Source organism: Azolla caroliniana, unplaced genomic scaffold (assembly GCF_043228905.1).
Source record: "Azolla caroliniana isolate FFs.n. ecotype wild unplaced genomic scaffold, voAzoCaro1.0.p SCAF_9, whole genome shotgun sequence".
Classification (NCBI taxonomy): domain Eukaryota; kingdom Viridiplantae; phylum Streptophyta; class Polypodiopsida; order Salviniales; family Salviniaceae; genus Azolla; species Azolla caroliniana.
Genome location: NW_028230444.1, coordinates 10,042,650 through 10,068,933, shown reverse-complemented (window position 1 = coordinate 10,068,933; position 26,284 = coordinate 10,042,650). Strand labels below are relative to the sequence as shown.

Genomic DNA, 26,284 nt, shown 5'->3' with positions numbered 1-26,284 from the left:
ACTTTCATTGTTTCCATTCGATATAACTTTATCAACCCTTAAAACGGTGGACAATCTTAAAGTTGTTTATCCCACATATTATACCCCACTTATTTTGTGGCATATCATTATGAAATTTGATCATGTTGAGGTAGTTATCAAAACCTATCCTTGGTTTCTAATGTCTTGTAAAAAATATATAAGCAACATCCATTGATTGGGTGATACACTATGATGGATTTCCATCTCTTCAACACTTTATCTATGGTAGGGCTTTGAACTTGTAGTGTATTGTATTATGTAGGCAAGCATCCACTTAGATTTTGATACTACAATAAGCACATCTCTTTGTCATTGCATTGAGTTTAAATGTAGCTTAGGCATCACATGCCTTGTCTTGAATAGTTGAGCAATTACCAATAAATTTGTGCCGCATTATTATAAAGTTTGGCCCAACTACATAGTTCAAATTATTTGTGCCTTAGTGACATGGGGTTTTTTTGTCTATGTGCATGTGCATGAAGCATGAACTAGGCTACCCCAACAATACAAAGTGTTGTCTTTGGAGCAATTCAAGCTACCACTCCGAAACCTTACAAACAAATGTGAACGGCTAACAGTTCACACATATGCAAATGCATGCTAAGGCAAGTGAAGAAGCCTCATATTATTTAGGTTAGTGCGGTCTAGTTATAATGTAAAAACCCAAATTGATTTCGATCATACCTCATGCAAAGCCCATGCTAGGAATCGTTTCCCCTCGCATTTTGACTAACTCTAGGCAATGGGCACATGGGTGCATGTTTGCATCTGGGCAATTTGGCATGAACAAGAAGAAGGGACGGTGAAGATGAGGCTGGTGACAACCGAAGTGTCGAGCACAATAAGAAGGTGTGATATCGTCCGATTTGATTGACAAATAGAGAGACCACATGACGCGACTCTGATACCAACAGTTAGAATCTTAATTAACGTAAAGCAAAATCAAGCTGTTAGAATCTTAATTAACGTTAAGCAAAATCAAACTGTTAGAATCTTAATTAATGTTAAGCAAAATCAACGAAGGAAGGGTGCTAGTCAAACCGACCACCTCGTAACGAAGGTGAGGGACAGATCATGGTTGGGTGGCTGGGTGAGATAGAAGAAAGAAAGGACGCTCTTTCTTCTTTCTTCTTCTTCTTCTTCTTCTATACATAGATATTAAAAGGTGGGGGTATATTCTATTCACCTTTTCTGAGCTTTTCCTTTTTTTTTTCTTCTGTGCAAGGCGAGAAAAAAGACGCAGCCCAGACGAAGCATTTCCCTGTGGAAGAGGAAGAGGAAGAGGCGGAGGAAGCAGAAGAATGTGGTGATGACACAGACAGAGATCGGAGAGAACTTCGTGAATCATCAACGAGGGATCGATCGCAAGGAAATGACGTGGCACGAAGAAATCCCCGATGGATCATTTGCTTTCTGGATCTTCTTTCTGATCCAATGACACCATCTCTGCTTCTTCTTTTTTTCCCCCCCATCCTTCCCGTGACACCAATGTCAGTAAAAAAACAGAAGAATATCAGCGAGAAGAGATAAAAGAATAGCGTTGCATTTTGATCTTCTTTCTGAAGGCATGTGATGCACTCCGTGAATTCAGTAGCATTACCAAATAGCAAGAAGGTCAAAATAACACAATCTCCTACATCTTTTGCATCCATTGGTAAACCTAATTATGCCTCGAACAACGGAACCATATGTCCATGATGATTTGACCCGTTTTCCGGTCGAAGATATAGTACAAAATCCTCTTCCTGGATATGTTGCACCATCGTCTGTTTCATTCAGTCCTGATGATAAGCTCATTTCATATCTATTCAGCCCGGATAGCACTCTGAGTAGAAAGATATTTGTTTACGATCCAACTTTGCATCGGCAACAGATGGTTATTAGCCCCCCTGGTGGTGGTGTGGACGAATGCAACTTGTCTGTAGCGGAGAAGCTAAGAAGAGAACGGTTGCGCGAGCGAGGCACTGGCATCACTCGCTACGATTGGGCGGGAGGAGAAGACAATCCTTGCTTGATTGTGCCTTTGCCTGGTGGGGTATGTTGTTCCAAACTTGTTCCTTTAGAGAGAGAGATAGAGAGAGTGAGATGGATGAAGATGAAATTGGAACTGTATAAACATCCATGCTTGGCCAATATGACCCTTGGGGATTTACAGCCATTACAAAGCAATCTAGAAAATTGTGTAGGTGACGGTTGGGAGATGTGGACATAAAGGAAATGTAAAAGCTGAAGGAAAAACTGACCTAATTGCTGAATTTATTTGCTTTTGAACTTACATGAGTTCAGTTCTGTTGTCCAGTAGAGGAGCAAAGAGCATGCTGCATGCTTATTGTCATTGAATTTGGTTCTATCCTCACTGGAAGTGCTTGAAAGGTAAGCACAAATTTTTAGGAATTCATGAAAATCATGTCCAATGTCTGCATATGTGAGATATTCCTCTATTTTCAATATGTGCGAGTGCAGGTGGATTATTGTGGTGAAGCTATTACAGGCATAACCATAGGGACCAACTCTAAAGGCTATTTTGAAATGGTTTAGGGTAAGATCAGTGGGAAACAGGTTATTCTAACACTTGGGATAAAGTGGACTTCAGAACATGTGGTGGTTCAGAGGAGTAAGGATTTGAGCTATAGAAAGGGGACTAGCTACCCCCTTCTTTATGGCATCTCTTAGATGTTGTTTAGACTCTATTGGTGAGGTAAAACTTTCATCATAATGATTCATATTGACCTCAACTGCCAAGGTATAATCTAAGATCATATTCAGTGGTATGGGACTCTGATGTGGTTTTATGTTCATCTCTTGTCCTCTGGGTAGAGTGGCTGTTATGGTTAATTAAGTACCCCTAAACTATTATTTCCTTCATGTTTTCATTTATTTCTATCATTAAGTAATTGACGCATATTAGAAGCATCTGACCCTTTTTGGGTGTGAATGTTGGGATGTGAGCTTGGGCAAATATCTGTCAACCGTCCTTGGTAGATTTCATTTAAAGAAATGACATTCTGAACGTATTCTATTTCCTTGCCGTATGTCTCCATGCATCGTTGCATTTGGTAGTGGCCCTAATTTTCTTCTGGCTTCCTTGTGTTCATCTTGGAACAATAAATTCATTATGTCATGGACCTTTTATGTGTCTTTTCTTTATGATAACACCATGGTTCATTCTGTAATGAGAATGACATTGATAAGAGTATAAACAGAAACGTCTCCAGCTTATATTTCAATGACGGCGCGGTTTTCATCATGCGGGCGTTCCGAGAATGCCTGCCTGCCGGGGGAACTGAGGCAGAAACCTTGGTTCCCCCACATTGCATTTATGAAAATCAGCCTTACGAAGATATGGTATCCCTTTGCATACACATGTTCATGAATCACTTGCTTCTGGAGTGGTGTTACATTCATTATCAAACCATACACCATGAGGGGATCCCTTCTACATTTCTTTTCTTTATATTGATGCTGTTGTGTGTTCTATAGCGTCACCCATTACAATTATGAAAAATAACCATGTATTCTCAATGTCATATGGAATGTGTTGATTCATAAGCAATTTCTCTAGCATGTCAGTACAATACTCTCTTTGTTTTACCATTTCATCTTATACTACCAATCCGAGCTATATATTGGCATAGCTTCTTCATGTAATAGCAAATTTATCTTACAAGTATTGTTGTTTGACCTGAAACCGGGGATATATTTCAAACTTCAAGTTTTTATATCAAATCCAAGGTACAAGTTTTCAGTAGTACATAATGGATCACATCAGATTCAGTGCTTGTTGTATGGCATGCCCAATTGTTTGAGGTAGGAAAATACTTTGCTCTATTGAGATATACAAGGTGCACAGATGTCATCATAATTGTGATGAAGGATCTTTGTGCACTTGCAGTACAGTCACATGAGATGAAAGGAGGCCAAGGGGTTTATTTTGGTACCACCTGTGTGTAATGGTGGATTTGGAACAGGAGTGACAGGAGACAGAAAATGGCTGAAATGCAGAGAAAACTGAGGAGAGGGAGGAGATACGGGTGGTTGTTGGAGTCCCACAAAATAATAACAATATGTTTTAGAGTAAAAGTATCATGTTTTAATAGAATGTGAATTTAGAGAATTTGAGCCAATTCACACCGGTTGATGTTGTGCCTTTGAGAGGCACTTGGTGAGATCATCTGCTGTATTCCATGCAGTATTGATTTTACAAAATGAGATGAGTCCATCCTCTATCACCTGCCTGATGAAGTAATACAACACATCTTCTTGTGGACTTCCGTTTTCAGCCCACCCAACAACTTGTTTATGCATTGCATGAGCTTTCCTTTTGGCTTCTTCCTCTAATGCTGCTTAGGTCACTTCTACCTTATCTACGGGTGCTTCCTTTTGCTTTTCAACAATGTATACAAGGAGCATTTGCTTACATCCCATCTAACTTATCTATGTGTGCTTCCTTTTGCTTTTTGACATCGTATACAAAAGGAGCATTTGCGTTTATTACTTCTGAGAAGATTAGGCCTAAGCTTTAGCATTTTTTTGTACCTCTGCCCATGTTATATTGTCTACATTATCTTTTACTATGGAGATGCATTTTTTGGTTGCCTCTTGACCTTTCTTTAGATTGACTTTAATGGTAAATCAATACTATCTTGACCTTATTCGATAATGTTTCCCCTTTTAGGTACTTTTCCATGTCATCTTTAACATCTAAATTCAATTGCCTTAAGAATGTCTTTTTGTAGGGCTTCTACTAGTGTGGTCTTCAAAAAGAACCACAATTCTGTTTTTTTTTCTAATTCCCATTGCATTTTCCCTTTCACACATCAAGACTTGGTGCTTCGAAGTATGAATATCCCTTCTTAGGAAGGAGACACGCATCAAGAAAACTTTTGTACTTAGGTTCCATGGGTCAATATTGGCCTCTCTATGGACGCGAAAAATATCTATCTATCTATCTTTATTATATATTATACCATTAACCTCTTAACCAATTGGTTGCCGTAAGGCGCTGTCTTTTCCCTTGTCTCTATTTAACTAGACTTGCACTTTGGATATCTCGCCCTTCAAGCATTCCCCGAGGTTGCCCACACTCTTCCTTTCCTTCTTCAGTACCTTCGTGGGATCTTTCATATATCTGGCCTGTCTTCGCGAGTCTCTTAGGACGCAGCTTAATTAGTTGTTCATCCAGAGTCTGTGGTGTTCTAGCAAGATAGTATGTATACTAGAGGCCAAAATTAGCCTATGAGACTAATCGATTAGAAATATTGGTGACTTCATGCTATGCACACTGAAACAAAAATAAAAGATTTAGATTTCTTAAAACCTCCATGATCATGATAGCAATGCATGTGTGGAATGATTTTGGAGACGATTTACAAGCATGAAGTTTATAACCTATTTGTGTGGGTTGAGTAGTGGTGATTGCAATCGTAAAGCTTGCAATCAGAAATAGAATGATCTGCATCAGAAATGGAATGATCTGCATCATTATGAGTAGCTTCGAAAGGCTGAGAAGGTGCCTCAAGTGGGCCAACACTTTACTGTCCACTTGTAAACAGAGGCAACAAAGTGTCATACACATCTCTGGAGCTAACTGATGTCCCCTTTGTACATGAAAGAAGTGGCTGAATTGCATCCTTCACAAAAACATCATGGCTAACCAAAATGCGTTTAGATTGTGGATGATATAGCCTTTACTTTCAGAACTGTATCCTACAAAAATACATTTCATTGCTTTATCATCCAATTTTTTGCGTTGTTGTTTAGGCACTAATGCATATGCCAAACAACCAAAAACACACAGATGAGCAACAAATGGCTTTTGGCCATGCCAAGCTTCATATGGAGTGATAGAGTGTAGTGCTTTAGTGGGACACCTGTTGAGTACATATGCTGCACACATGACAGCCTCAAGCCAGAAACTATGTGGTAAGGCCTGACTTTTGACCATACACCTCGCCATTTCCATGCGTGACCTGTTCTTTCTTTCAGCAACTCCATTTTGTTGAGGTGTATACGGCACTGTACACTGATGTTTTATCCCACATTTAGCCAGAAATGCATTAAACTCAGAAGACGTATACTCCCCCCGTCGATCAGAACGGAGGGTGCCCATTTTACATGTTGACAAATTCTCAGCCAAAGCTAGAAATTATTTGAAGCACAGAAACACTTCGGACTTTGCCTTCAATGGATATACCCATGCATGCCTAGAAAAGTCATCAATGAAAGTCACGAAATAAAGATAGTTCCCAAGAGAATGTGTCTGCATAGGACCACAGACATTGCTATGAACAAGCTGCAATTTCTGCGAAGCTCTAACTGAACCATCTTTTGGAAAGGAGGAACATTGCATTTTGCCCAAAATATAGCCTTCACAAACATGCTTCCGAGGTGTTTCAAGTTTGGGCAAGGACACCATTTCAGATTTCTGCAAGCGAAGCAAACTTGCAAAATTCAGATGACCAAAGTGTGCATGCCAAATCTTTGCATCTGAAATAGCATGAGAATCCTGTACTGCACAGGCTGAATCATTTATAGATCGTTCATAATCTACGAGCTTATACAACCCACGACATAAAATGCAAGAAGCAATAATAACATCCCCATTGGACAGATCATGAACTGTACACCTGTCATCAACAAATTTAACAACCAAGCCAACCTTGGCTAATGCTGAAACTGACAACAATTTTTTCTTGATCCCTGGCACAAACAAAGCATCTGACAAGATGAAAGGACTACCATCAGCAGTAGTCAAAATGATCTTACCAACACCCATAATTGGATAAGATGAGTTGTTGGCGCATGTGACAGTATTCCCTGTAGGGATAGGCTTCAATGAAGTGAAGAAATTGCGTTGGGAGGTAATATGTTTGGTTGCCCCACTATCGAAGTACCAAACATTTGATTGTACAATAGACATACATTGTTCAAGTGAAGATGGGTCAAAACTGCAAACAGTAGTAAATGTCCATTATTCATTCTGCACAAGATTTGCAGACTCTGTTTTTGGTGCAGAGACTTTTGCAACAACGAGTCCTGCCTCCTTTTTCTTTGCCTCTTTTGCAGTCAATTTTGGACAGTTCTTCATAATATGATCAATTCCTTTACAATATTTGCAAAACAGTTTTTGTTTCTGCTCTTGTTTTTTTTCATTCACTTGTGAATATTAGCAAATCTCTGCTTGCTAGCAGAAGAGTTCCATTTACCTTTGCCCAACTGACTAGCTAGGAAAGCTTGATCTTCAACACGCATAATAGACTTGTTTTGCCTAGACTGATCTTCCTGTGACAAAACGGAGACTAGCTCCTCGAATGATAAGGCATTGGGATTACCCTTCATCATTAAACGAAGAGTAGAAGCAACTCTGATATGAATCAGGAAGACCATTTAGAACGGTGTCGCGTTGTTACGCGCGTGCGTGGAGAACAAGGCGGGACCACTGGGGTCTTGGACCGAGGAATAGGTGAGAAGAGAGAGAGAGAGAGAGAGAGAGAGAGAGAGACACGCTCACACATGGATAGACAAAGAAGCGCGCGGGAACGCAGCCCGACCAACACAAGAGACACAAGTTGGGCAGGAGGTAGAGTATAAGAACGCGTATATAAATATGTGTATGCAGATGACTCGGATGGTTACAGCCGATCAGGTCGGCGAGACGGGTGTCGACGCCTGATCACCCACGCATACAGGGGAGCAAGATGGAGATTCTGCCGGAAGCACACGGGCGTTCCACGGAGCAGAATCAGCCTCTCGAGAACCTGCGCAAAGAAAGCTTATGGAGAACGACAAAGGAGAAGAGCTCGGTCCCAGTCCGACAGCACTTTGTCCCCTCTAGTGCGCGATATCTTTTTCTCCCCTGACTCCCTCTCTTTTGTAGCTCAAGGAGGGAGGCCGTCTTACCCGTTTACATCACATTAATTCTCTGTCCTTTCGGACAGAGATACTCCTCGATTCTCCCTATAGAATATTGCTACCTAGGATCTGACCTTGTGCCTACCTATCTACTGTACAACAAAGGGCGTGCCCACGTGTAAGGGCCGGTTTACACACGCTATACACGGTTTGCGCCTAGGGACGGTTTTCTTCACGACATTCGCCCCCTCCTAACCGCGCATCCACCGGTATGCGCCAAAATTGGGTTCCTGCTTGGAGAAAACCAGTCCTTGCTTTTATTCCTCGTTAACCGGTTCGTCCTCCGCCTCGGGCTGCTCATCGTTGCTGTCCATGCCCCCTAGCTCCGGCTCATCGTCGTGTCGTTTCTTGAACGCTTTGATCCTCTTCCCCGCTACCGGTATCGCCATTCTCGTACCGTCGAGCTCTGCGAGATGGTACGTCCCATTGCCGTTGGCGCCTGTTACTACGTAAGGCCCGAACCACCTCCTCGCAAACTTCCGCGTGGCCCTGTGCTGATTGTCGAGGTTGCTGTCGTAGACTAGCACCCAGTCGCCTTCCTCGATCTTCCTTGGCCTGAACCGGCGTGTTCGGTCGAACCGAGCTTTGTTCCTTATCCTCGCTACCCGAAGTTTCTTCGCGGCTTGCTCTACGTCCTTCGGCCTCCGCTCGAGCTGTTGAATCCACGCTGCCAACAGTTCCTCCCGGCTCATCTCATCCCTCCAGTCCACCGTGGCCCAGAGGAGATCGTTCGCTCTGATGGCATGATCGGCTTCTGTCCGAACATCAGCTCGGCTGGCATGAAACTGGTTACCGAACTGTGCGTAGTCCGGTCCGCCCACAAGGCATAAGGTAGCAGCCTTGGCCAGTCCCCGACTCGGCCTCCGCACGCCCGTACTAGCGCTTTGACAATTGGCCCGTGTCCGCGCTCCACCTTCCTGTTCGCCTCCGGATTGTACGCTGAGGTGAGCGAAAGTTTGACTCCTAGCCGGTCGAACAGCTCTTCGGCCTCTTCTGCGTCCAACTCACCACGGTCAGCCACGATCTTCCCTACGCACCCGTATCGGCATACTACGTCCTCAATCAAAAACCGGCACATGGCTGTCATCGTCTTGTTTTGCAGGGTTCGGCCTTCAACCTGGTTCGTTAGATCTTCCCGAGCCAGCACCAGATACCGCATCAGTCCTACCCCCATTGGCATCATCACCAAATCCACCATCCACTTGAAGTGGATGGTCGGAGGGTAGGTCGGGTGAAGCTCGTCCCGATGTCAGATCATGGAGTGCACCTGACAGCTTTCGCAAGTCGTCACGAACCGATGCACGTCCCGGTATAGTCCCGGCCACCAGTACTTCCCCTTTAGCTTTTCGAATGTGGCCCACGTTCCACAGTGTCCAGCCCACGGGCTATCGTGGTACGCCGCCAACAAATCCTCCTGTTCCCCCTTCTTCGCCACCACTCGGAGCGGGATGCCGTTCCTCTTCTTTGGATGCTTCCAGATGTATCCGTCCTGGAGAAAGAATCGGTAGGCTTTCTTCCGAATCCGGTTGGCCTCGTCCGTTGTCCATGCCGCGTCCGGTGTCGTTGTTTTCAGGAACCCGCCGATCTGCAGCCACTCCCCGTCGTACTTGCTCTCGTCGAAGTCGTTAAGTGTTGGAGAGCATTCCCCGTTGGTTGTCACGTAAGCCGCCTCGAAGAAGTCCACGCTGACTTCCTCGTCCTCTGAAACCATGCCGCCGTCGTTTTCGAACCTCGCCCTTGAAAGCATGTCGGCCATGGCGTTGTCTTTCCCGGAAATGTGTCGTATTTCCAGATTCAAGGACTTGATGTACGCTATCCACCTGAGCATTGCCAGGTCCGGCGTCGCGCATCCGAAAACCATGCCAAGAATTGGCAGACAGTCCGTCTCGATAATTACCTCTGCCCCGATCAGGTAGTCTTTATTGGCCTTTACCGCTGAAACAATACCCCAAAGCTCGCGTTTAACCTGGGCGTATCCTCGCTATTGCTCGCTGAGGACCTTCGCGCCGAACCGGATCGGGAAACGCGTGCCGTCCTCGCCCTCTTGGTTGACAACCCATCCGATCCCGGTCGGACTCGTGTCCACCGTTACGTAAATTAGAGTGCCCTGTCCGTAGACAGCCTTTCGGAGCGCCGGAGCCGTGGCAAGTGCTCCCTTCATCTTCTGGACAGACTCCGTATGCTCGTCTCTCCACTCGAATTTTCGCCCCTTTTTCAGCAACCCGTATAATGGCTCCGCGACGTGAGCGTAATGCGGGATCCATATGTGGTAGAACACGCACGCTCCCAAGAACCTCCGAACCTCTGTGACCGAGCTACAGTCGTTCTTCATCGCGGAGATGGCTTCTACCTTAGCTGGAGACGGTTTCCGGCCGTACGGCCTGCATAGGTGTCCGACGACCATTATCTCTGATTGCCCGAAGGCCGACTTTCCCCCGGAGAAGGTGAGCCTCGCGCCCTCCAACCTCTGCAGCACCTTCTCGCAGTCATCGATGTGCGTCGCCACGAATTTCCAGCATCCGTCCGGTCCGATCGTCTCGTCCCTTTCCTCCACCGGGCATCCCTTGATCGGGACGTCGTCCAAAAACGGCATGGTGATGTCCGGGATACAATCCCTCAGCACCTTGTTCATTGCGTTCACCATGTGAGCCACCGAGTTCGTCCCTCCTTGCGGCAGGGTACACATCCGTACTAGGCCGAGAGGAGTTCGCATTGTCGAGATGTCTCTGCTCTCTACGGCAAGCTGGAACTGATCGTACCCCGAGTAGAGATCACCGATCGAGTAAATCAACCTTTCGGCGAAGGCCTTTGCGAACTCGTCTATTGTTGGTCCGATTCCTGCGTTTCGAATGGTCACCTTGTTGACCGGCTGCAGTTCTTGAATAAAGCGCAGCGTGCTGTCCTTCTTCGGCATGGTAAACCACCGATTCGAGTATGGGGCACTCGACGGTTCGAGGATTCCCATCTCGACCTTTTGCATTAACAGCTCCATCAGCTTCGGGATATGAGCTCTGGGTACTGGAATCGGTTTGAGACTCCACGGCACATGCGGTATCGTGAATATCACCATTGGTTCCACGATTGTCGGGTCTACGCACCCGATCTCCTCCGGTGAGAATGTGAAAGCCTTCCCGTGCCTTCCGAGCATTCCCCGAAACCGGTCCTCCTCCGCTGGCAGTAGGAAGCCGCCCCCACCGACCTTGAGCTCCCGTAGCGTTATGTCGGTGAACGTGTGTCCTATGCGGGCCGGATTTCGTAAACTCGGGTCCGACGCAACCCCCTTTATTCGCAACTCGCTGCCCTCCGGCAAGGAAGCCGCGACTGGCCTCACCTTCCGGTCCACAGTCTTGTACCTCGTGTCCACTCAGGCCGTTCGAACCGACTCGAGCCCTCTTCTGAAGTCCGCGATGACTTCGTACATCCTTTCCGAACATACCGGAATCGTCCGGTCCTCTTTAAGGACTCCTCCGACTACCTCTCACAGCTCCCCCAAGGCATCGTTGAAGGAGACCGCCTCCACGGCTCCGTTGATTTCCTCTCCGAGGCCGAGGATACCACATGCCCAAAGTCGCTCCTCCGCCCTCTTCTTCTTCCGCCCAACAACGTCAACTATCGTACACCCTCCGTTGTCGGAGAACCAAAATTTCCTACTTATAGTACAAGTCTTCTTCGCTATTGTACACTTGTGGGGTTTTCCCGGAGTGTCCGGACTATCGCGGCCCCACGCCTTGATAGCCCTCTCTAAAAATCCTCTCGGCTTTCGCCCCCGAGGGTCTCGCGGTTCCGCTCATGGTTCGGTCTCACCGTCAGGAACTGGACTGAGTGACGCCCATCCTGGCTCTTGACCCTTGCATAGGCCGAGCCGTTGTCTAGCACCTTGGTCTCCATCCGTGCTGCCGTGATGTACGGTTCTCCTAGTATAACCGGATGTGAGGACGTCTCCTGCACGAAGAAGTGCTGGTCAATCTCGACATCGCCAATCTTTACTCGTACATTCGGGCAAGCTCCATGCAGTTCTTCGGTGCCACGCGTCGCTGCCCGTATCTTCCACCCGTGCTTGGTGTTGATCGGCCATTTCCCCTTCTTGTAGAAGTCCATGGACATCAAATTGATTTCTGAACCGTGGTCCACCAACGCCACCACCGGTTCATGAACATCTCCGATCTTCACGGGGGTCTCCGTAGTCGCTCTGGCCCAGTGCGGCCTCGAATAGTGGCTCTCTGCCAACTCGTCTTCCAGCGCCATGTCCTCTATGTGCGTCGTTCGCACCTCCATCGGCTTCTCCGGTTCTTCCTCCGTTGACAGCCTCTTCCTCTTCACCAAGTCTATGATGGAGTCGTGGAACTCCTTGGCAATCCCGAGCACTTCCCTCAGCGACAGTTCCACCTTGCTGTCAAGGATTCGTTCTTCCAGGACCTTTCGCAGGTCCGTGGTTCTTTCGATTTCTGTGCCCAGCCGGTATCCGCCCCTCTTGGGATTATCCTGGGCGCCGGTTACACCAGCCTCATTCCGCCTTTGCCCGAACCGAGTTTCATATCGTTGCGAGGGCCCGGCCCCTCCGGTTTCCCCTATCCGCTTGTCCTCCACCAGAGCCTCGTAGTTTTGACAAGCGGCTTCGACGAAGCTCGTCTTTTCTTCCACCGGGTCACTCCACCCGGTCACCTCTCGGACTCGTTTTTCCGTGCGGTCCGCCTCTTCTTTCCTTAGTCGTGCGCCGGCGAGGCCTTCTAGCATCGTCGGCCAGAACTTGGCTTTGTTCGTCTTCGGGGCCTCGCCACCTCCGACCCGAATACCAGCTGACGCCGAGTAGTGGACGGTCTCCGCGTGACGAGCCGCCGCCTCCTCCATCAGCCTTTTCATACCCCCTCGCCCGACGTTCAGATTCAAGGCCCTTCAGGTCTCGCTGGCATGCACCCGACCGTTCCACAGGTACACCACGTTGCTTCTCACCACCTCGGCGAAGTCCCCGCAGTCCTTTCGGATGTGCCCGACTGCGTCACACCACATGCACCTGTTTTCATCCAGAGGTCGTCGGTCACGGGCCTGTTCGCCACCATCCCTCCGTGCTTGGGCGATCTGGAGATCCTTTACCATCCGCGTCAGCTCCTCCAGAGCTGCTCCCCTAGACGAGCCCTTGACCATGCCGGTTGAAGCCGACCCGGTCTCGAGCCAATCTCGGGTCTCTTCCCTTCGCGTTGGTGGTGTTGGCTCGAGCTTCCTTGCTGCGACAGAGCCCGCCCCTGTCGATCCTTTGTCAACCCATTCCCGCCGTTTGTCGAAACGGCCACAGACCCTTTTCACCACGGCCCAGTCGGCCGTCAGCCCGTCATCAGTCTCCAACAGGAGGCCTACCTGCTCCCGATCCCGCTCGTCAACCGACTTAACAAACAATAGGACACGGCTTGTGTCCAGAACGGTTCGGTCAAGCACCGAGAGGCGCGCGAAGCGTTCCTCAAACTCCCGAAGGAGCACTGACGCGTTCCTTCCTTTGTCGGGGGTCTCCACCCACTCCATGAAGTCCCGCTTCGAAAGTCGAAGCGCATCTTCAAGCCCGTATCTTTCGAGGAGCCGACCTTCAAACTCCTCCCAGGTCCGGCTCTCGGCCCGTACCTCGAGCACCTCCGCATGGATGCCCGGCATCGCCACTCAAGGGAATCCGGCTAGTCGCCTCTCTTCCAGAATGTCCCTCATTACCATGTCAGCCCGGTAGGACGCCAAGTAGCTCGTGGCATCCTTCCCACTAAACTGGCCGATCGTACCGACAACCGCCTTGATAGCCCTATCAAGGGCGCCGGTGCCTTCGCGCGCACTCACTATACGGTCCACAACCGAAGCCATGGCTTCTGCGAGGTCCGACCCCCTCATCTTCTACTCCTCTGCCGCTTGTTCACGTCGGGTTCACCAAATATGTCGCGTTGTTACGCGCGTGCGTGGAGAACAAGGCGGGACCACTGGGGTCTTGGACCGAGGAATAGGTGAGAAGAGAGAGAGAGAGAGAGAGAGAGAGAGAGAGACACGCTCACACACGGATAGACAAAGAAGCGCGCGGGAACACAGCCCGACCAACACAAGAGACACAAGTTGGGCAGGAGGTAGAGTATAAGAACGCGTATATAAATATGTGTATGCAGATGACTCGGATGGTTACAGCCGATCAGGTCGGCGAGACGGGTGTCGACGCCTGATCACCCACGCATACAGGGGAGCAAGATGGAGATTCTGCCGGAAGCACACGGGCGTTCCACGGAGCAGAATCAGCCTCTCGAGAACCTGCGCAAAGAAAGCTTATGGAGAATGACAGAGGAGAAGAGCTCGGTCCCAGTCCGATAGCACTTCGTCCCCTCTAGTGCGCGATATCTTTTTCTCCCCCGACTCCCTCTCTTTTGTAGCTCAAGGAGGGAGGCCGTCTTACCCGTTTACATCACATTAATTCTCTGTCCTTTTGGACAGAGATACTCCTCGATTCTCCCTATAGAATATTGCTACCTAGGATCTGACCTTGTGCCTACCTATCTACTGTACAACAAAGGGCGTGCCCACGTGTAAGGGCCGGTTTACACACGCTATACACGGTTTGCGCCTGGGGACGGTTTTCTTCACGACAACGGTCTGCACAAGTGAACTATCTAGTATCATTTCATCACTATAAATTAATTGTTCCTTGACATCTTTGATTTTTGTAAGAAAACTGTCCATAGAATCACCTTCATTGATGTGCTCGCTCTCCAATTGTTTTCGGAGATAAGCAACATGAGCCTCATTTCTTGCTTGGTACAAAGTGGTAAGAGTATCCCAAGCATACTTTGCTGTCTTGCAAGAGCGAGTATGGGGACTAATGGCACGTTTCACAGACAAAGCTATCAAAGTATGTGCCTGAGCATCTCTGCCATCCCAACGAAGTTGCTCTGCAGTTGGTACAACAAAAACTGTAGCATGGGCAAGAGTAGGATGATCAACATCCTCGATAGAATCAATATCATCAGCATTTGTGTTCTCAACAACATGACGTTTTTCAGCCCCTTGAACCACATTCCACAACCCCTTTGCTACTAATACATGGTGCATCATATAAGCCCAAAGAGGGTAATTTGTTCCATCTAGTTTATCCCCAACAGCAAGCATCCGAAATACATCATTGCTCTCAGCCATGGCCGTGAACTGAACACGTTTTGATGTAAAAATTGGATTGCTGAAGGGAATAATGTACCTCTTTGACTTGAAAGATGAACAAATGAAGAGAAAAGGGAAGCAAGTCTGATTTCTGAGGGTTATAGGAATGTCTTGGAAGACTCAAGGAGGCTTTTTCTAGGATTGAATCGACTTGGAAGCAGAAAAAAAAAACACAACTGCAACTGCGCAGAGGAAGAAAACACGCAGAAATTGGTTTTTTCAACAACAAAAAAATGCCACCACAGATGGCACAGACGGACTGCGTATGAGAGCCGTTGCTTTGCTGCTCAAATGTCGCTTTTTGGCTCAGATACCACTGTTGGGTTCTTGTTTTGAATCCCAAAAAGCTTTCCCACTTTAGGGTTATGAGAGTATATATAGACAGGGGGAAAAAACCTCCTAAAGAGGGAAAAAATGCCCCTGTTTTCCTAAGTGTGTTCACACATATCATTGTCTTAAGTGTGTTCACACATCACTGTCCTAAGTGTGTTCACACACATCACTATCCTAAGTGTGTTCACATAACACTGTCCTAAGTGTGTTCACACACATCACTACCAAAATATGTCAACAGGGATATCTATACTAGAAGAACATTAATAGATTGCCCTTCACATGTAATCATAGATTGACATATTCGCATTCGTCGGGTTTCCCATTCGAATGCAAATGAATACGAATATGAATGTGTGGTCAAGTATTCATTTAACTCAAAAAAAAAGAAAAACTCTGTCGTTTTTAATTTCACAGGATAAATAGGGATAATAAAAGAGGAACTTGGGGATTTGACACTACCAAATTTTTATAATAAATGTATAACTTATAAGCTATAAGTATTCGTTTTATTTTTAATAAATAAATAAAATAAAATAAAGGCTCATTAATTTCTCACTTTTTATTCCCTCAAAATTTATGGATATTTTTATTTTGACATTAAAAATAGTACTTCAAACGAATCATATCTTCAAAGTTCATACTAATCATATTTGTATAATTAATATAAAAATATTCGTTTTTAAAAATTAATTAATTGATTGATTAATTAAAATAAGTTTCATAATCTCTCTTGACACTATAATCTATTAATGAATCATTGTTTTTTTTTTGGTGAAATAAATTTATTTAAATAAATAAATAAATATTTTATATTTATTTTGCAAAACAAATGGTTTTCTAATATTCTTGGGGCCATTTCGTATTCTCGAATATTGAGAATATTGCGCATGGAGAATATCACGAATATCACGCATGTGTCAATATATCCATGTAATTATAGGTATTTCAATAGGTTGAGTTGTTTAAGAGGAAGAAAGGAAGAAAGATATATTGATGTCTTTTAAGAGGCCGAAATGGCCTATAAGACCAAATAAGAGATTACATCTTGAGTGTTGTCTCGTCTTTGAGAACAAATCAAAATAAAATAAATACTACACAGTAAATATAAAAGTAAATAAGATGAAAAGAGAAGAAACGAGGGAATCTGGTTTTTGGCACATGTGAGATTCTCAAGTTAGGTATATTGTAGCTTTTGTCTTTGAAAGATCTCTAGCATAGGTCGATCCAGAATAGAAATGTCTCCGAAGCGAGGGAAGCATCTACGATGGTGGGAGATAATGGCTTTTATCTGTTGATGACAAGGGTGTCGAGGTCATGGTCCATGGGGCTGGTTTAAGAAAGAAATAAAGAAAGATATATTGACATCTTTTAAGAGGCGAAAATTGTGTATAAGACCAAACAAGCGATTACATCTGAAGTGTTTCGTCTTTGAGAACAACAAATCAAAATAAATTAAATATTACTCAGTAATATAAAAGTAAATAAGATAAAAATAGACGAAAGAATCTGGTTTTCGGCAAATGTGAGATTCTCAAGCTAGATATATTATAACTTTTGTCTTCGAAAGATCTCTAGCATAGAGAGAGTCTGATGAAAGGCTGAGTTGGTATATATGTTTTGAACAGATTTATATTCAAAGTGGCACAAACCAAGAGCTTTGCTTGAAAATATATGGAAGTCCATCATCTCCAATTTTAGACCCAACAGTCTCTCCTGATGGCTCTATGATTGCTTATGTGCGCGAAGAAGAGCTGTTTGTGGCTTCATTGAGGTGTGGGGAACCTAAACAGATCACATTTGGAGCTCGAGAAGCTGGAAAGGTAAACTTCAACATAAAGCTTAGGATTACGGAGAACTTATCAACTACTTTCATGCATCTTCCATTTTCAACACACATCAGAGTCTGTTCCTGAGTGTGCTGTAAAAATAGAAGCCATTCTAATCTTATTGACTCTAAGACTGTTTGTGCAGACTCATGGACTACCGGAGTACATTTCTCAGGTAATCTTTACGACGAAGACGACACTAACGTATCCACATCTTTGAAGCTACAGAACTTTATGCAGTGTGATGTTGATTTCTGTGAATTTTCAAATTTGTTTTGTGGAATAGGAAGAAATGGATAGGAGAAGTGGATTCTGGTGGTCTCCTGATAGCAAATATCTGGCCTTTGCTGAAGTTGATGCATGTGGAGTACCCCTATATCGGATCATGCATCTAGGCAAGCCTCAGCTTGGTGGTGATGCCCAAGAGGACCATGCATACCCTTTTGCTGGCCAATCCAACGTGAAAGTGAGACTTGGAATAGTGCCTTCAGCAGGAGGAGATGTTGTCTGGACAGATCTCCACTGTGCAGGTTCAAATCAAGACATGGATGATGAGGAGTACTTGGCCCGTGTAGCATGGATGCCTGATAATACACTAACTGCACAGATTCTCAATCGATCACATTCTAGATTGAAGCTGTTAAAGTTTGATATCAGAACAGGTAGCAGGAAAGTCATCTTGATTGAAGAAAATGAGGTCTGGATAAATCTTCATGATTGCTTCACACCTTTACAGAAAGGATTTGATATGCTGACTGGAGGGTTTATATGGGCAAGTGAACGAACAGGTTTCAGACATTTGTACCTCTATGATTGTAACGGGGTATGTCTATCCCCTCTAACTCAAGGTGATTGGATGGTGGAACAAATAGCAGGTGTTGATGAGGTTTCCGGTCAAGTTTATTTTATAGGGACTTTAGATAGTCCTCTTGAGACTCATCTGTACAGCACTAAACTTTTTCCAGATCCTAGTCTTCCATTGCTTAAACCAAAGAAGCTAACACAGGGTGAAGGAAGGCATGTAGTGGTTTTAGATCACCAGATGCGGAGATTCGTTGACATGCATGATTCTCTGCATACTCCACCTCGTGTAGTGCTTTGTAGCCTGGAAGATGGAAAGGGATTGATACCACTTTATGAACAGCCCACCCCAACTCCAAGAGCACGTAAACTGCAACTTTGTGCTCCAGACACAGTAGAGATTACCGCGTCTGATGCGACTATCCTTTATGGGGCTCTCTACAAGCCAGATGCAAAGCTGTTTGGGCCACCTCCATACAAAACTCTTGTTAGTGTATATGGGGGCCCTAATGTACAAACCGTCAGCAATACCTGGATGAATACTGTGGACATGCGAGCTCAATACTTTCGAAGCAAAGGAATCCTCGTTTGGAGGGTAACTGCAAATCCTTGAACATCTTTTTCATTTCTTAGTTATGCAGTCTTCAGATAAGCTTGCTACAAAAGGGTGTTCTGTTTGTTTGCCCTTTCAATTTGATAAATCTAGAAATTGCATGATTAATTCCAAAGGTATATAAACTTGTATTGCTGAGTGACATTTAAGACATTTAATCCTCTCATAACTTTTATCTAATTTATGCTGCATTGTTTGTTACTCACACATCCATTTTTCCTCGATACTCACATGTCTGAATGTCATGTTGCAAAAAGAGCTCATGTTGTCACTACAAAAGCTTCAGTGTAGAAGGATTCCTCATATTCCTTACAGTTAAAATTCATATACAGATTCAAGTGGCCATGGGCTAGACTGTATTTGGATTCTGGAATAAGCATTTGGTCTACAATATTTTAGTTCCAGTGATCATCCTTGAGTGAGGATTCTATATCATTGGCTCCTGGTTTTGCACTTACCATGAGTCTTTAGTATGTGATTCATCATTCACGTCATTTGTATTTCAAATAAGCAAGCATAACCTGTTTTGCAAGTAGATTGTGAAGTATTAATTAATGGAAGTAGAAAGGCCTTTTTTTCGTTGTCACTAAGTATAGATCCCATTGGGTTAAATATAGGGATGGTTGCATTTATCATACCTCTAAAGATGGCCTCTTAGATATGCCAAACTTGTTGCTAGAGTAGCATTTAGATTATTTGGTGATGATAGTGTAACTAATAGCTTCACACTGTAATCATGTTTTCTTCAACCAACCGAATTGATTTTTAACATGGAAACTTTGTGCTCTTTGAATGCCAGCTTGATAACAGGGGAACAGCACGGAGGGGTCTAAGTTTTGAAGGTTCTTTGAAGTACAAAGTGGGTTTTGTGGATGTTGAAGATCAGGAGACTGGTGTTCAATGGTTAATCAGGGAAGGTTTAGCAATTCCAGGAAACATCGGTATATATGGGTGGAGCTATGGGGGGTATTGTGCAGCTATGTGTTTGGCACGCTGTCCAGAAATATTTAGGTGTGCTATTGCTGGGGCTCCAGTTACAGCATGGGACGGATATGACACTTTTTACACCGAAAAATACATGGGCATGCCTGAAAGAAACCCAATGGTTTATGAAAATAGCTCGGTGTTGCATCATGTTCCAAGAATAAAAGGGAAAATGCTGCTTGTGCATGGTATGATTGATGAGAATGTGCATTTTCGGCACACAGCAAGGTTGATAAATGCATTCATTGCAGCAGGAAAAGAATATGAGCTCCTTGTTTTCCCTGATGAGAGGCACATGCCTCGACGATTGAAAGATAGGATGTATATGGAGGAACGGATTTGTGAATTTATTGACCGGAACTTATAAAAGAGTCTTTACACTGAATTTACAGGGTCCAGCCTGTGTAAAAAAAACATCAGTATTAAATATTTGCCCTTGGTGCTGAAGGTATCATGGTTCACTCCCAAAAAAAATGTACACTTCACTGTATCCAGGCTCTACAGATGTAAGTCATTGTTTTGGTATATAAATGTGAGATCAAAAAGCCATTAACTGTCAGTTTTTTATCATCTTTGGTTTATTTTATGAAAACACATATTTATCAGCCCCTAAGCTTTGGAGAAATTAACATCTTTATTGACTTTTACAAAATTAACTATTTCATTTTCATGGTCAAATAATAGACTCCATAGAAAGTAGAGTTTTGTAACCTTTTAGCACTTGTATTGCTTGCAAAGGAGAGGATTTTTCCGGAGTGTTGGTGCAAGGTTGCTGATTGGGTGGTTTGATGTCGTTTTGTTCTTGTGCATGGAATTGAGAACTAGTTATATACTTTTTGCCTTGCCATAAGTGTTTGTGTTCAGTTAAAAATATCTTTGCTGAAGCAAAGGCAAACATCTTATTATTGGCATGTATTTGAAAATTGGGAAGTAAATGATAATGCTCGTACAAAACAACAGATTGGTGAATTGATCATGTTGTCATCCGAAGTATACACTTAATATTTGAACCCCTACATTTCTATGATTTCGCAGTCTCATCAAATTAGCATGAATTATTTGGATAAAATATATAAGTGTTCTTTCAACTACCACCACAAGTCCAATCTGACATGATGGCAAATGAAAGAGTGATAAGTATGCCTGAAAACAGTATTCAGGTATGATGTAGTATGGGATGACATGTTTTTTAATGCTACATGTAGGTAATTATGAACTGAATAAGGTTTTCCATATCTTATTGTCAAGTGTGGCTATGTTACATAGGATACTGAAGAGCATACACATTCTCTTCTTGGAGTAATGAATTAACAAAAGATTTGCTCTCATGATCTTGTGTATATTTGTAATTATATTTCGTACAACTGAGTCTGCGAATGAATTATCACAAGTGAAGATTCTCATGGCATTTCAAGACATGTAATGATGCATTGCTACCACATTATCACAATTTTAAGCATCATCCATTGAGGTTAATTGCAACGATATGTTATTAACATAACACATGTCAAAGTTAACAACAAATGCAATAGTTGTGTTGTGACTTGAGAAAGGGTATATCCCACAGAAACAAACAGGGTTCACAAGTGAAAAGATTCTAAGGTTTGATAACCAATGTTGACTTCAGATTTAAATCTTCGCAATTTGAATGCAATTCCTGATGTTTACCAGTAGCGGATTTTAAACAGGATAGCAAAGGCTAAAGCAGAATATGGAAATCTTATTTTTTTACATCATATAAGGAACTTCAAGTGTCACCACAAATTGAATATAACATATCATTTCTTATAGATTCATGAGTAATGTGGATATGTAGGGCTACAAGTTCATGTTTTACTCTAATCTTTGAGTCAAATGATCAGGTCTTAGCCAATCGATTTGATGCTGCACTCATTGTATAATTCTTGGGTTTAATGTTGCAATCATGAAGCACTTCCACCACCAGTTTAATCCCAAAAAATGGTCTCGGGTTGAAAACGATAACATTGCCTTGTTGTCTTCTAGAGAAGATTCCCATTTGCAACCTGCATTGTTTCTTGTATGAGTAAGTCCTACAGAGCAAATGATTTATTCACGTTGAAAAATTATAATGAGTTGTTTTTCATACCACCTATCAAGTTATTACATTTAGCATTCGTCGAAGAATGTAACTATCGAAGATAATGCTCTTAGGTAATTTACACCATGCACCTCAACAAGATATCTCTGTGCAAAATCTTTTGTTTTCCCAAATATTTATGCCAGTGGTGCAGTGAAGCATGATGTGCATTCACCATCTTGAAGGTTTGAGGTGATGGGAGATGAGGTTATTGGTTCACAACGAGGGAACCATAATGGGTTGATATTGATTTCCTCTAAGAAACAGCTAACTACTCTAGGCATATACTTCTTGTGATCAGAATGCTTTGCATGCCCATACATAAATCAGGGATGTAAAATTGACAACTTCCAAGATGGTGGTCAAAGCATGACCAAAGGGCAACACAAAGATGAGGAAGAAGAAATGATAATATCATCTGCACTTATTACTATGTTTTCTTGTCATATCTTAGCGAAATTCTTAAGTTTTTATTAGCTCAAAACTTAACCTCCCAACCTACCAACAAACCCAAGCATCAATGCCCATATGAGAAGTCAAGTTTGACTAAGGGTAGTAGTAATCTCGAAGTTTAAGCACTTAGATGGGGTCTTCATGCGTGAGACCATATAGTTATGACATGGATTAATGTGGGCTCGGTTCAAGTGAAGATGGGGAAAGGGATCTTGGGGCAGCGACCCAAGCGGCTGGGTTCATCCCTAAATGGTATACATTGTGCATGTACGTTAGTACGTAACACACGCAGCATCCTACTTTATAACATCTCCTTAGTAGAAACATTGAAATGCTGCCATGGTGGTATAAGAATGGAGTTACTTTATAATATCTCCTTAATAAACTATTTGTGCATGCACATGGTAAAATCTACTCACACATCGATATTCGGTCCTTATGAACCTGCGTATTTTAATCTCATGGCATCAATTATTCCAGCCTCATCTGGCATTCCAGCATCTGAAAAAATACTGGCCATAAGGATATACGGTGCAGCACAACTAGTATCTAGTTGTATTGCGTGATGAAAAGCTAACTTCCCAAACTTCAGATTTCCCCATTTGCAACAAGCACCTAGCAATGTGATCCAAACAGCAGAATAATCTGACGATGGCATCGCCTTAATCACAGACATTACCTTATCAAAGTGCCCTGCACATCCATAAACCAAAAGCATGCAAGTATGATGCTCCAAGTTTGGTCTAATGCCATATATTTTGGTCATGTTAGTGAAAAGCACTTCGGCATCATCTAGTAGGCCTGAATGACAACATGCCGTTAAAACAGATAAGAATGTGACTCCATCTGGAGAGAATCCCTCCTTTTTCATTTGTTCGAAACACCTCAATGCCTCATGACCTTTCCCATCTTGTGCAAAACCAGCAATTAATGCATTCCACGAGACTAGATTTCGAACCGGAAGCTCTTCCAAGACTTGTTCTGCTTTAATAAGCATGCCACATTTGGCATACATATCCACCAAGGCAGTTCCAAGAACAATATCCTTTGTCAACAATTCCCTAGAAAAAATTTCATCATGAATTTGTTTGCCCTTGTCTATGCATCCTGTGATGCTGCAAGCCTTTAGAAGAGAGATAAATGTAAGAACATTTGGCAAGAGGCCCTCATTTTGCATCTCTTCAAAACAGTTCAAAGCTTCATGACCTTGCTCTTGTTCGGCATACCCCAAAATTAGAGAAGACCAAGAGATTTCATCTCGAACAGGAAGTTTCTCCAGCAACTCTTGTGCTTTCCCAACCATTCCACATTTGATGTACATATCCAGCAAAGAATTTCCAAGAATAGTGTCCTTCCCTAGCAAACTCCTACTGATAATTTGCTCATGAATCTGTTGGCCCTTGTCCATAGCTCCTATTTTACCACATGCCTTTAAGACGCAAACGTAGGTGACCACATCTGGCAAGATACCCTCACTTTGCATTTGTTCATGAAAAGCTAGGGCTTCATAGCCTTGCTCTTGTTGCACATACCCTGAAATTAATGCAGAACAAGAAGCTACATTTCGAATAGAAAGTTCTTGAAGAGCTTCTTCTGCCTTTGAAAGCACACCACATTTGGTATACATGTCTATTAAAGCAGATGCAAGTGCAGGATCTTTCTCCAGAAAATTCCAACTCACAATGTTATCATGAATTTCTTTGCCTTTGTCTAATGCCCCTATGTTGCCACATGCTTTAAGGACACATATGAAGGTAACTGCATCCGGAGAGACGCCATCACACTGCATTTGATTGAAACATTTTAGTGCTTCGTGGCATTTCCCCTGTTGGATATAGCCTGCAATTAGTACAGACCAAGACACTGCACTTCGAATAGGAAGCCCTTGTAGAACTTCTTGTGCTTTTAGAAGCATACCACATTTTGTGTACATATCCATCAATGCATTCGCCATTGTGATATCCTTCTGTAGCAAACCTCTCTGCATAATCTCATTATGGATTTGCTTACCCTTCTCTATGGATTCAGTTCTTCCACATGCCTTCAAAATCCAAGTGAAGCTGATTGTATCTGGAGAAAGGCCCTCATTTTGCATCCCTTCAAAACAGTTCAGTGCTTCATGATATTGCCCCTGCTGAGTATACCCTACAATTAGTGCAGACCAGGATACTACATCTCGAACACAAAGCTGTTCAAGAATTTTCTGTGCTTTTGCAAGCATTCCACATTTGGCATACATATCAACTAAAGCATTGCCAAGTATAGCATCTTTCTTCAACAAACCCCTATAAGCAATCTCATCATGAATTTCTTTACCCTTAGCTATGTCTCCTAACATTCCACATGCTTTCATGATGCAAGTCAAGGTGGCCTCATCGGGTGGAAGACCCTCATGTTTCATCTGCTCAAAACAATGCAGTGCTTCATGCCCCCGCCCATGTGACTGAGCAAACCCTGTTATTAATGCATTCCAAGAACCGACATTTCGAATAGGCAGTTTTTCAAGAACTTCGTGTGCTTTTTCAAACATGTTGCATTGGGCATACATATCCACCAAAGCATTGCCGAGCATAATATCGTTCTCTAGTAAGCCTCGGTTTAAAATATCATCATGAATTTGTTTGCCCTTCTTTATATCCCTAGACTTTCCACATGCTTTCACGATGCAAGTGAATACTATTGCATCTGGAGAGATGCCCTCATTTTGCATTCGATTGAAACAAGACCATGCTTCGTGACATTGACCTTGTTGAGTGTACCCAGCAATCAATGAAGCCCAAGTGACAACATTCCGGATTGGAATTCCTTCGAGCACTCGTTGTGCCTTTTCAAGCAAACCACATTTGGCATACAAATTCACCAATGCATTATCAAGCACAATATCTTTTCTCAACAAACCTCTGCTCACAATTTCTTCATGAATTTCTTCACCTGAGCCAATATCTCCAGCTTTACTACATGCTGTCAAGATACATGTGAAAGTGACCACATTCGGAGAGATGCCTTCTCTTCGCATTTGTTCTAAACAATTCAACGCTTCATTACTTTTACCATGCTGGGCATAACCTGAAATTAGGGCATTCCACGTTATGACATTCCGAAGGCTGAGTTCTTCATGAACTTGCTCTGCTTGTGCAAGGAGACCACATTTTATATACATACTGATTAAAGTGTTTCCCAGATAAGGGCTCCTTTGAAGCAAACACTTTCTATGAATATCAGCATGAAGCTTTCTACCTGTGTACAGATCCTTCTTCTTGGTACAGGTCTTGATTAAGGCAGCAAACGTGAGCTCTTCATGCATCATCTACCCCATGGATGGCGATTGCTTTGTTCTTAAGATTGGTAAAGTGTTTCCCAGATAAGGGCTCCTTTGAAGCAAACACCTTCTATGAATATCAGCATGAAGCTTTCTACCTGTGTACAGATCCTTCTTCTTTGTACCGGTCTTGATTAAGGCAGCAAATGTGAGCTCTTCATGCATCATCTACGCCATTTATCGCGATTGCTCTGTTCTTAAGATTGGTGGAGGGAAAATCAATGCATTTTCTAAACCCTTTGCTTCTATTTTGCAGCAATCACACTAATCACAAAGAGGAGACAAGAACGTAAATAATCATGTTTTTTCCGAGATCCGTAGGAACCGTCGCTACGATACGAATGACAATAAACTAATAAGAGTGTATCCGTACGTACAATTCTAGTGTTGGCAATACTTGCAACTGAGCTCCCTGTGGTGGTGGTGGTGGTGGGAGTGGTAACCATCACTAGCTCTATTATCTATATAATGCTCTCATTTTATGTTCCCCATCAATCTTGCTTCCCATCCCCTAGTATCACTTTGGCCACATTGTCCCGCTTCAAAGTCTAAATTCGCAACACACACCCACATATTCATAGATTGAACACTAATACCAAGATGTTTGAATCTGTGAACCACTTGTATATGGATCTTCCTAGTATTTAAATGTCTGGTAGTGTCTTGGTTGCATTGCCTTTAATGCCTTCACTTTTGTTGTCCATGTTAGCAACTAGCTTGTTGATACAAAGTATACAAGAATAACACAACAT

At 43.6% G+C, this 26,284-nt stretch overlaps 2 protein-coding genes and 1 long non-coding RNA gene across 3 annotated transcripts; 2 read left to right on the top strand and 1 right to left on the bottom strand.

Moving 5' to 3' along the window:
* Positions 1-1,549: 1,549 nt before the first annotated feature.
* Positions 1,550-20,221, top strand: LOC147860142 (prolyl oligopeptidase family protein). The gene is made up of 5 exons (XM_087324263.1): positions 1,550-2,056; positions 17,064-17,258; positions 17,410-17,439; positions 17,551-18,660; positions 19,478-20,221. Exons 1-5 carry the CDS (start codon positions 1,688-1,690, stop codon positions 20,027-20,029), a joined length of 2,256 nt encoding a protein of 751 aa, XP_087180389.1. The 5' UTR covers positions 1,550-1,687; the 3' UTR covers positions 20,030-20,221.
* Positions 2,066-2,875, top strand: LOC147860143 (uncharacterized). The gene is made up of 2 exons (XR_015530217.1): positions 2,066-2,394; positions 2,485-2,875. It is a non-coding gene; the product is annotated as an uncharacterized LOC147860143 (long non-coding RNA).
* Positions 20,222-21,730: 1,509 nt separating the features above from the next.
* On the bottom strand, positions 21,731-25,900 carry LOC147860141 (pentatricopeptide repeat-containing protein At3g09040, mitochondrial-like). The gene has a single exon (XM_087324883.1). The coding sequence runs from the start codon at positions 25,518-25,520 to the stop codon at positions 22,650-22,652; it is 2,871 nt and encodes a 956-aa protein (XP_087181009.1). The 5' UTR covers positions 25,521-25,900; the 3' UTR covers positions 21,731-22,649.
* Positions 25,901-26,284: the final 384 nt, after the last annotated feature.

Bases quoted from the DNA above. Each gene is read 5' to 3' on its own strand.
- LOC147860142 (XM_087324263.1), top strand. From the start codon at position 1,688: ATGCCTCGAACAACGGAACCATATGTCCATGATGATTTGACCCGTTTT. The intron at 2,057-17,063 runs GTATGTTGTTCC...TGTTTTGAACAG, and splicing joins TTGTGCCTTTGCCTGGTGGG to ATTTATATTCAAAGTGGCAC. The intron at 17,440-17,550 runs GTAATCTTTACG...TTTGTGGAATAG, and splicing joins TACCGGAGTACATTTCTCAG to GAAGAAATGGATAGGAGAAG.
- LOC147860141 (XM_087324883.1), bottom strand. From the start codon at position 25,520: ATGATGCATGAAGAGCTCACGTTTGCTGCCTTAATCAAGACCTGTACC.